This window comes from Rana temporaria, chromosome 4, assembly GCF_905171775.1.
Source record: "Rana temporaria chromosome 4, aRanTem1.1, whole genome shotgun sequence".
NCBI classification, from domain to species: Eukaryota; Metazoa; Chordata; class Amphibia; order Anura; family Ranidae; genus Rana; species Rana temporaria.
Genome location: NC_053492.1, coordinates 274,178,201 through 274,190,008, shown reverse-complemented (window position 1 = coordinate 274,190,008; position 11,808 = coordinate 274,178,201). Strand labels below are relative to the sequence as shown.

The 11,808-nt window shown below is 43.2% G+C and overlaps 1 protein-coding gene across 1 annotated transcript in view; it reads left to right on the top strand.

Moving 5' to 3' along the window:
- The first annotated feature begins 4,234 nt into the window (after positions 1 to 4,234).
- The window catches only part of CEP85L (centrosomal protein 85 like), a 198,250-nt gene continuing 190,676 nt past the window's right edge, over positions 4,235 to 11,808 (top strand). The window contains exon 1 of the mRNA XM_040350312.1: positions 4,235 to 4,570. Coding sequence (XP_040206246.1) covers positions 4,516 to 4,570 — 55 coding nt within the window. The 5' untranslated portion in view covers positions 4,235 to 4,515. The remainder of the gene's footprint in view (positions 4,571 to 11,808) is intronic.

The following is an 11,808-nucleotide window of genomic DNA, read 5'->3' as shown; positions in this document are numbered from 1 at the left end:
AATGGAGAGGAGGCGGGATTAACCCACACGTAGGCTGCCATGGAGTCCATCAGGAAAGGAAAATTACGGTAAGTATGATAATAAATTTTCCTTTTTTCCGGCGTATAGTTAAAGCTGGTATTTTGCGGCGTATAGATAGACTTGCCATGTTAAGTATGGCCGTCGTTCCTGCGTTAAAATTTGAATTTTTTTTTTTTTCGTAAGTTGTCCGTGAATAGGGATGGACGTAACTCGCGTCTAAGTTAAAAAAATGACGTTGTTGCGACGTCATTTGGCGCAAAGCACGGCGGGAAATTTTAAAACGGAGCATGCGCAGTTCAATCTGCGCGGGGACGCGCTTCATTTAAATGAAACCCGCCCCCAACCCGCCCAATTCGAAATCCGCCGCCAGAAATACACTACGCCGCTGTAACTTAAGGCGCGAACTCGCTGAGGATTTGAATATACGCCAAGTAAGGTACGGCGGCGTAGCGTATCTCTGATACGCTGCGCTGATGCAAATGTATGTGGATCTGGCCCATTGTATCTGGATCCAGACCCTTCTCTCCCACGAACAGATCTTTTTTTAAATTGCTTTAAGGCTAGGTTCTGACCAATGTATTTTTCAGCCCTGTTTTTTATCTTTGTAGAAACACACTACAGTTTATTTAACATGACTTGAAGGAATGAATCTTCGTTTAAATGTTACAAAGAATATAACAGAATATGTAAAAAGGAAATTAAGGATGCAAAAATTCAAAACGAATGACAGATTGCAAAAGATAGTAGGACAAACCCCCAAAAATTCTTCAAATATATAAATAGAAAATCGTTCAAGTCTGATCTAGAGTGGGTGACTGGGGACAAAGAGATGGCAAATTAAATAAATACTTTCTTCAGCTCTGTGCAGAAAAAGGAGCATGGGGGAGCTCATGTCCATAATGGGGGTGGTAGTGACACAGCCCCAAATGATCAACAATGGCTCAACATTAATGTGTCCAGAAATCAGTGGCGGCCCAAGACATTGTGCTGCCTGGGACCAAGAATTAAATGCTGCCCCCCCCCCCCCAGAAAAAAAATCATGCCAACCAAAAGGCCCCCACATTCATTATTTTATATCATGATAACTAAAGGGGACCCGTCATGGCTCTATACATGTATAAAGGAGTATAAAGAGGACCTGTCATGGCTCTATACATGTATAGGAGTATAAAGAGGACCTGTCATGGCTCTATACATGTATATAGAGGACCTGTCATTACTCTTTATATGTAAAGGAATAGCAAGAGGACCTGTCATGGCTCTATAAATGTATATAGGACTATGAAGAGTACTTGACATGGCTCTATACATGTGTAAAGGAGTATAACGAGGGCCTGTCATGGCTCTATAGATGTATAAAGAGAACCTGTCATGGCTCTATACATGTATAAAGAGGACCTGTCATGGCTCTATACATGTATATAGAGGACCTGTCAAGACTCTTTACATGTAAAGGAATATAAAGAGGACCTGCCATGGCTCTATAAATGTATATAGGAGTATAAAGAGGACCTGTCATGGCTCTATACATGTATAAAGGAGTATAACGAGGGCCTGTCATGGCTCTATACATGCATATAGGCGTATAAAAGGACATTTCAGGGCTCTATACATGTATCCAGGAGTATAAAGGGACCTGTGAATTGCCGGCGGCCACAATGTCTTTTGCGCAAACTAATCAATGTACGCTAATTGTGTTTATTTTGGTACCAAAAATATGTAGAAGAATACATATTGGCCTAAACTGAAGAAAATAGTTTATTTTTCTAAATTTTGGGGATATTTATAATAGCAAAAAGTTAAAAAATATATATATTTATAGCACAAAAAATAAAAAACGCAGAGGTGATCAAATATCACCAAAAGAAAGTTCTATTTGTGGGAAAAAAAGGACATCAATTTTATTTGGGTAGCGGAACTGGCGAAACGGGCTGGCGGGCATCAGTATGCTGCCCCCCTAAAAGTGCTGCCCGGTACCCATGGTACTACCTGGTCTCATCATAGGGCCGGCCCTGCCAGAAATATTTAGACAGAATAAAGGTGGATAAAGCACCTGGTCCTGATGGCATCCACTCACGGATCCTAAAAGAATTGAGCTCTGTAATTTCAAAGCCATTGTATCTCATTTTTAGGGACTCGTTAATGACAGGAATAGTACCAATAGTTTGGCACAGGGCCAATGTGGTGCCCATATTTAAAAAGGGAACACAGTATTTACCAAGTAACTATAGACCTGTTAGTTTAACTTCTATTAGTTGGGAAGATACTGGAGAGATTAATAAAAGACCAGCTGTGTTCTTGCTGGAAAAAAAACTATTTAAGCAACAGACAACATGGATTCATGAAAGACAGAAGTTGTCAGACAAGCCTGATTTCCTTTTATGAAGAGGTAAGCAAAACCTTGGACAGAGGCGTGGCGGTGAATGTGGTATACTTGGATTTTGCAAAAGCATCCGATACAGTTCCTGCACACACGGCTCATGTGTAAGGTAAAGTCTACAGGATTGGAAAGATCAATTTGTAAATGGATAGAAAACTGGCTAAAAGACAGAATTCAGAGAGTCGTGGTTAACCACTTCCATACCAGGCACTTACGCACCTTCCTGCCCAAGCCAATTTTCAGCTTTCAGCGCTGTCACACTTTGAATGACAATTCATTAACGGGCTAAAGAGGAAGTAAAACCCATCAGGAGTTCCACCCAAAAATGGAACTTCCGCTTAATCCACTCCTCGCCCCCTTACATGCCACATTTGGCATGCATTTTTTTGGGGGGGGGAGTGGGACTTCCTGTCCCACTTCCTCCTTCCGCCGAGGGGCTGGTAAGGCGAATATCTTAATCGCCTTACTGCAGCCCCTCCCTGTAGGCGAGCGCCTCTCCAATCGGACGGCACAGTGACGCTCGCGCATGCGCAGTGGGTGCCCGGCCGTGAAGCCGAAAGCTGTGACAGCCGGGTGCCCACACTTGGAATGAAGACGCCGGCCGGAGAGGGGGGGAGAGGAGCGGAGGCCCGGCCGGCGCGTCGCTGGAACCGTGGAGCAGGTTAGTGTCTGTTTATTAAAAGCCAGCAGCTACACTTTTTGTAGCGGCTGACTTTTAATAAACATAAAAAAAGTCTGGAACTCCCCTTTAAGTCCGGATTATGTAGTGGGTGGGTGGGGCCTCACATAGCTGTGCTGCCATGGAGCTTGTCAGGAAATTATGGTAAGCATTTGAATTCAGTTCTCAGTTTTTTAGTGCATTTGCAGATCCATAGAAATGCACTACAATCCATTTAACCTTATTTCCTAAGGGTCCTTTTCACATCCATGCAGTTTCCTTCCATGTGTTTTTTTTAGAGAGGTGCAGGGACCTCTTTGCATGCGTTTTTGGCACTATAGAATTGCATCAAAAATGCATGGTGTGTTTTCCTGCGTGACAACAGTCACCTCCTCCTAGCAACATCAACACTTCCCAAAAAACGCACCCAAAAAAAAATAACGCACCCAAAAAAAATGCTTACTGTGCCCCAAAATGCATCAATGCATAGATGTGAACCTAGCCTTCGTTTTCTTGTGATGCAGGTGTCTTTCTTGCCAATCTATTCAATGGACATGACACACACACACATTTGATAGTTGGGGGATATGATCAGAAGTTATTGATGGCTTCTCTATTTTCACCCTGCAACTTTAGAATCTGATCAATGGAAATCTGATCAAATTCATGAACAAAGCATCTCGGTGTTCCAGATTGATCAATAATTTTCCACCCTGGCTGATCGACTCAGTTTGATCGAATCTGATGTAATTTGGGACTAGATTGATAAGAAGGAAAGAAAAGCCATGCATATAAGATTGGTTGTCTATTTGATTGGAAGTGAAGTGTGTATAGGTTGACCCTGCACAAGGATAGAGGAATGGGGGGTGGAATAAAGGTAATAGAATGAAATGGTAAGCAGTGGAAAATGTTTTTTTTGTTTACCTTTTATGGAAGCTTGGATATATATATTTTATTTATGTATGTATGTTATTCTATAAATATGAAAAAAATAAAAATAAAGACTATATAATATATATATAAAAGAAGTGTGTATAGGCAGCATAGAGGGTGTTTGACCAATCAGATTGTATAGTGTGTATCCCAGGCAGGCCTGTCCAATGAGATTGTATAGTGTGTATCCCAGGCCTGTCCATGCAGTCTTCCTCCAGGGAAGGTGTCAGTGAGTCTGTGCTGTGCTCTCCGCCTTGGCTCCTCCCCCTCCTCAGCTCTCCAGCCCACACTCCGGCCAGGATCACACACAGCATCCCGGCCTGACACCACCGACACCCACCGCCTGATCCTCGAGGAGGAGATGTGTACTTGTGAAGGATTCTCCGGGGGGACCCCGAGCCTGGGATCCTGAGATCAGTCTGGATCAGTGATCGCTCGTTTAGCTCCCCGTTCACAGGCCGCCCCCCAAGCCCCGGATCTATACTCCGCTTCTCCCACGGCCGCTGTGACGCCCCCCGCAGGTATGTGGGGGAGGATGATCTCGGATTACGGATCCGGATTAAACACTTTTAGCGCAGGTAAGTGCTCGCCGCTATGATCGGAGCGGTCAGTCCTGGGACTGGCACGTTCCCCCCCAAGCCCCCCTCCCTCCCATACACGTCTACAGGGGGCCACTGCACACAATGGATCACTGTTATGTCATCTGACAGATGGGGAAATCACTGACAGCACACATCACTGATCTCTATACTGACACCGATCACACTCCCTAGACCTGGCCTTACAGTCCACACTGCCAGGGACCCCTATTCACCCCATCACATCTACTAAGGCATGGCAACCAATCGGCTTCTAGCTTTCATTTTCAACGCTCAACCGCACAAGGTGAAGGGAGAAGCTGATTGGTCGCCCCAGACAGCTGCTCCAGTAACTTCCCCTGTGGACATGTAACAGTAAACTGCCATGGAGGAATAGAGACAGTTACTTGTTTGAAAGTGTGAAATGGTCCTTGTACAAACACATCAAAAGCATTGTGTGTACAGTGTAGTCTGTGTGTACAGTGTGTGTGCTGACAGTCCTATCTCAGATCACCAGCGGCCTGGCCTACAACCTCATTGTACACACTGTATACCCCCACTTCATATCCATACACTCACCATTGTATACTTCTCTAATACGGATGCATGTGTGTGATCCTCTGCAGTCAGATTTTATATAGTTTTATAATGGTTCTCCAATGTGTGTGTGATCCTTTGTTTCATGGCTGTAATTATTATATTAATATCTATACAGGATATCACTGGCAGAGATTGGCATCAAGATCATGCCTAATAAAAAAAAAAAAAAATCCCCCAAAAAACCCTACATGTATTGTTCAGCAAAGTGCTTCCGTAATCACATGCTTAGACACCTAAATCTACAGATCTGCAATATTGATCTTCCATTCCTCGAACTCAATTTTACACGTGGATGCAAGCGCATGGCTTTAAATTCCTACACACGTGATCTGCTGACCGTGGACGCATACTTTTCTGTTTTGATTTTACGGATGTAAACGCAGCGGGGTACACATACAGTACCATACCTAAAAGAGCGATTGGATTTACGGATCTGAACGCAGAGATTTTGACATCCATGTGCATTAATACCCTCTATGTTTGTTTTGTATAGACCTCCAATACAGATGTATTTGTATGCCCCTTTGGCACTGATTTAATGTTTGTATAATGTAGTCCTCCAATACAACTTTGTTTATGGCCCCTTATTTTTTATTTCTGTATTTATAGTCCTGTAAACTTTACAATAAATCTATGTATGTTTTTCATATACAGTAAAACCTTGGATTGCAAGCATAATTCATTCCGGAAGCATGCTTGTAATCCAAAGCACTTGTATCAAAGCGAATTTCCCCATAAGAAATAATGGAAACTCAGATGATTTGTTCCACAACCATTTATTCATAAGTCCTTCAGTTTATAGTCCGTATAAAAAGATTATAGCAATGTGATAGGTTGCGTAACTATAAAATGTCCATCCACAAATGGCGGCCTCCACAAGGGGATTAGAAGCAAATCCAGCAGGAGCTACAGTGATAAAAGAGAAGAGAGGCGCCTCTAAGTGTAGCAATATGTTAATAAATGTTGTACAGTAAAACCTTGGTTTGAGAGCGTTTTGCAAGACAAGCAAAATGTTTTAATAAATTTTGCCTTGATATACAAGCGATGTCTTGATCTAAGAGTAGCGTCATGTCACAACTGAGTATAAAAAATAAGAGAGGGACCCCTTAAGTGTAGCAATATGGTTACATTTAATGAAGGTACAACATTTAGCAACTTATTGCTACACTTAGAGGCACCTCTCTTCTCTTTTTATACCCTGTAAAAAAATGCTTTGATATACAAGTGCTTTGGATTACAAGCATGTTTCTGGAACGAATTATGCTCGCAAACCAAGGTTTTACTGTACCCTCATTAAATGTAACCATATTGCTACACTTACAGGCGCCTCTTTTATACCCAGTTGTGACATGCTACTTGTATATCAAGTCAAAAGTTATTTAAAAACTGTTAGCTTGTCTTGCAAAACGCTCTCAAACCACGGTTGTACTGTAGTCCTTTTAATACAGCTGTACGTGTTTTGGCCCTTTAAATTCAGGTTCATATGTGTTCTGTATACCGTTTATAACTGTTTTTGATTCTGATGTATCTTTTGTATCTCCAATGCATATCTGTTGTATAGTTCTCCAATACAGATTTATATCAGCGGTCCTCTGTGTCAGATTTAACACATTTTTTGTTTAGTTCTCCAATACAGTTATATATGTGTATGAGCCTTTGATTTGGGTTGAATGTATGTTTCTTATGGCACCTCCAATACAACTTTGTTTATGAGCCTTTGTTTCAGATTTAATGTTTATGTTATATAGTTCTCCAATACAGCCGTATGTGTGTGAGCCTTTGATTTGGGGTTAATATATTTTTCATATAGTTCTCCCATACAGCTGTGTGTGTGCCTTTTGTTTGGATTTATTGTATTATTATTATTATACAGGATTTATATAGGGCCAACAGTTTGCGCAGCGCTGAACAACATGAGGGCAGACAGTACAGTTACATTACAATTTGGTACAAGAGGAATCAGAGGGCCCTGCTCATTAGAGCTTGTATGTTTTTTATTGTTCTTCAATACACTTTATGTGTATGAGCCTTTGTTTGAGATTTAATGTTTGTTTTATATACAGATTTATGTGCATGGCATCTTGATTTGATGTATGGTTCTGCAATACCCATTTCTATGTATGGCCCTTTGTCTCTGATTTAATGTAGGTTTTGTGTAGTCCTCCAGTACAGTTCTATATGTTTGGCCCTTCTTTCCTTCAGACAAAAGACATCTGAGGGTCCTTAGTGGGGTGGCTGTGTGCTTGGCACTGATTTCCTGGCAGATTATGTACGAGGTCTGTAACACATCCATCCTGGCCTGGGCCCCAGTGAATACAAGGCTTGTAGCCCCTAATTGCTGAATTCTGGTAAAGCTTTCTTCTGTGACTCATTGGAGAGGAAGTGAGCTGACTGGATGTTACTAATCGGAGCAGCCATTCCTTCTTCGTTGTGCCCCCACCATGTGTGTGTTTACTGATCACCAAAACATGACCACATTCTTCTGCTCCTCTCTATTCTTTATATACATGTCCCTTGTAGATAAACATCATTTCATATAAGAGTGTGAAAGGAGCCAATCAGTCTTTGTAATCTGCCAGCATCCTGTCACCTCGACTTTAGTCTAAACTAGTTCTAAAACCATTGTGACAGTTGTGTTGCCGCAGGTTACATTTTAGAGCTTAATCTGGGATGTTGGTGACCCTCAGACAATCCTATTTAGTCCTGACTTTGTGATTGGCACTATCGCAATCTGCTGCAGGCGCTATTAGCAATTAAACGGCTAATTCCTCCTAATGTGCTTTCCGTCCTCTTTAATTACGTCTGGCGGTTTGTGGAATAGCATTATCAAAAGTTTTTATAATTTTATTTCTGTGGTTCGGTATATAATGCAGTAGTTCTTGCCATTTTTGTCATGCAAAAAATGTTTTGTGTGTGAATATACACTATATTACCAAAAGTATTGAGACACTTGGGGATTATTTACGAAAGGCAAATGCACTTTGCACTACAAGTGCAGTCGCTGTAGATCTGGGGGGAACATGCAATGCAAATAAAAAAACAACATTTTTGCTTGCACATGATTGGATGATAAAATCTGCAGATCTTCCCCTCAGATCTACAGCGACTGCACTTTTTCAAGTGCACTTGTACTGCAAAGTGGATTTGCCTTTCGTAAATAACCCCCACTTGCCTTTACACGCACATGAACTTTAAGGGTATCCCACTCTTAGACCGTTAAGTTCAATATTGAGTTGACCGACCCTTTGCAGATATAAGTTATAAGATATAAGTTTCAACTCTTTTGAGAAGGCTGTCCACAAGGTTTAGGAGTGTGTCTATGGGAATGTTTGACCATTCTTTCAGAAGCACATTTATGAGGTCAGGCACGAGAAGGCCTGGCTTGCTGTCACAGGTCTAATTCATCCCAAAGGTGTTGAGGTTTAGACTTTGTGCAGACCAGTCAAGTTCTGCCACCCCAAACGCGCTCATCCATGTCTTTATGGACATTGCTTTGTGCACTGATCCAAATCATTTGGTGGAGGGGAGATTATGGTGTGGGGTTGTTTTTCAGGGGTTGGGCTTGGCCCTGGCCCCTTCATTTCAGTGAAGGGAACACCTAGTGCGTAAGCATACTGAGACAATTTCATGCTGCCAACTTTGTGGGAACAGTTTGGTGATGGCCCCTTCCTGTTCCCTCATGATTGGGCACAAGCAAGGTCCATAAAGGCATGGACTGGCCTGCACAATGTCCTGACCTCAACCTGAAAACATCTGGGATGAATTAGAGCGGAGCCTGCAAGCCAGGCCTTTTCATCAGTGCCTGGCCTCACAAATTCTGAAAGAATGGTCAACCATTCCCATAGACACATTCCTAAACCTTGTGAACAGCCTTCCCAGAAGAGTTGAAACTGTTATAGCTGCAAAGGGTAGGCCAACTCAATATTGAACCCTACGGACTAAGACTGGTGGGATACCATTAAAGTTCATGTAAAGGCAGGTGTCACAATACTTTTGGTAATATTGTGTGATTGTGTTGTGTTTATGCATATAAAATGTTTTTTGTTAAAGCGGTGGTTCACCCTCCATGACAACATTTTAGCATAAAATGAGGCATAGTAGCGCGAGCTACAGTATGCCTGTCTTTATTTTTTTAGCCCCGTACTCACTGTGCAATCGTAGAGACAAGATTCCGACTCCCCGCGGGGAATGGGTGTTCCTATGGAGAGGGAAGGTGATTGACGGCCGGCTCTGGCACGTCACGCTCCCCGAAGACAGCCGGAACAGGTCTCGGCTCTTCACGGCGCTATACGGCGCCTGCGCACAGACTATGCGCAGGCGCCGTGAAGCGCCAAGTCCTATTTCGGCTATTTCCGGAGAAGCGTGACGTGCCAGAGCCGGCCGTCAATCACCTTCCCTCTCCATAGGAACGCCCATTCCCCGAGGGGAGTCGGAATCTTGTCTCTACGATTGCACAGCGAGTACGGGGCTAAAAAAATAAAGACAGGCATACTGTAGCTCGCGCTACTATGCCTCATTTTATGCTAGAGGAAAAAATATATATATTTTTTTTATTAATAGGGTGAACCCCCGCTTTAAGAGGTTAGATGTGTTGCTCATGAGGTGACTCTAGAGAGCTGTTTTGTAGAGGAAGCGTAGACTGAAGGAAGCCTATAGGCAGCAGGCTTTTTCAAACTTCTTACCACACAGGAACCCTTAGTTCACACTAGAATGCAGGTTTCCTGCACCGTGTTCAAAATGCACTGCGTTTGCAATCTGCAGTGGGTGTTAGTGCAATGACACCCAAAATGCAGGTCGCCGTCGTCTGTTTGCCTGCACCGTACTGCGTGGTACAGAAGTACCATGTGATCTAGTTGCTCTGTTTTGTAAAGTAGTGCCCTTTTGCTTTTTGCTGCGGTCCAGTGCGATTTCAGCCCATTGCAGCATAGTGTGGCAGGCTTGCGGTGAGGAGGGGACTTATCCCCTCCAAGCTGCTTGTCAAATGTTTCCATTGTAAATTGCTTTTCAGAGGGGGGACAATAATGGGCACCCTTGTAAATGAGCCATCGGAAAGTCAATATTTGCATAGGCTTTTTGAATTCCTGTCAGGGCATGAGATTCACTGTTGCTATCTGTTCTGGAGGCCATTTTTACCTAAGGCCAAAAATTGTGGAAAATCCAAATTTTAATAGCTGTCCTCAGAACAGAGGCTGAGGGCAACTTGCTTCAGTGACAACTTTGTGAGAGGTGACCTGTTTCAGTTGTCTTTGGGGTTGGAAGTGAGTGGCAATTTTCTCAGTAGGACAAAGAAAAATTCTGGTCTGGTTTTAACCATTCTATTTTCTATTTAAATGAAAAAGATTAGCTATCCATATGTGATATCCAATTCATTAGGACACCATTGTAGGATAATTAGATAGTGGAATGAGGTATAGACATTCCCAAGAGATAACTAGCCTCAGTCATATTAGTTTGCATTGCTAAATGCCTGCAGGTTGTAGCTTCAGCTGCTCCCAGGCTTCCTGTAAATGTGTGACCAGGTCTCATAGAGTGTGTTTGTATTGTGATATGTGTGAAAGTCTTTATGTGAAAATTGTGGTTTTTAGGGCTTCTTTACACCATGTCTGTTGAGCTGTGTTTTTCTACACATTCATGGTGTGTACAGGGCACATAGAAAGCAAAAAAGACTTACCTTGTCCTGGCCTCTGATGCGTCCAGAAGGTACAGGTGTCATCACTCTGCCTTCTGGGATAGCTGGGTACTCAAAAAACGGAGAATGCTTCCTTGTAATGGGCTGGAGTGCATTCTAGCAAGATTTTGAGCCTCGGGAAGCATCAAAGGCCGAGGCCAAGGTAAGTTAAATCAGGCATAAAGATGGTGACCATTTTGAGCACCATGATGGATACTTACTCTGGGGTTGTGCTATGCGGTGCATAGACCAGTATACTGGCAAATGGAGATGGTCTCGGGCGTGTTCGGGATCCTAGTCCCGATCCCGCCAGGAAGCCGGAAACTGCACACCGCTAATCAAAGGCAGTAGTGAGACGCATCCCAATCTGGGGATCGGGATAAGGCTTACTGCCTGTGATTAGCGGTGTGCAGTGTCGGCTTCCTGGTGGGATAGGGCAGGTGGGTTGGGACTAGGATCCCAAACAAGCCAGAGCCCCTCTCAGCTGGCAACATGGGGCATCGTGTCCACTATGTACAGGGGGTTCTGGAGCGGTGACCAGATTATTTGGAGTTGAAAGTATTTTGTGAAGAGGTGACCTTACCTTTTAAATCAGTAGTAAACCGCTGACTTTCCAAGAAAAAAAATCCTCTGCAAGGCAATGGCACAATGTGCTAGCATGCATTGCATACTAGCATATGATAACATACTTGCCTTAAAGAGGTTGTAAACTTCTGAAAAACAAACAAACCCTGCAAGACAAAGGCATAATGAGCTAGTATGCATCACATACTAGCATATTATGAAATACTTACCTCAGAACGATGCCCTGAATTGGCGTTGGCACTTCACGTACATGGAGTTACTTCCAGGTTCACAGCTCCGGAGCCGCGATGATGTCACTCCCACGCATTGCACGTCACAAGTCCTGAAGAAAAGGCACCAGCAGCCTGTTTCTTCATTGCGCATGCGCCGATGACGTCGGCAGCAG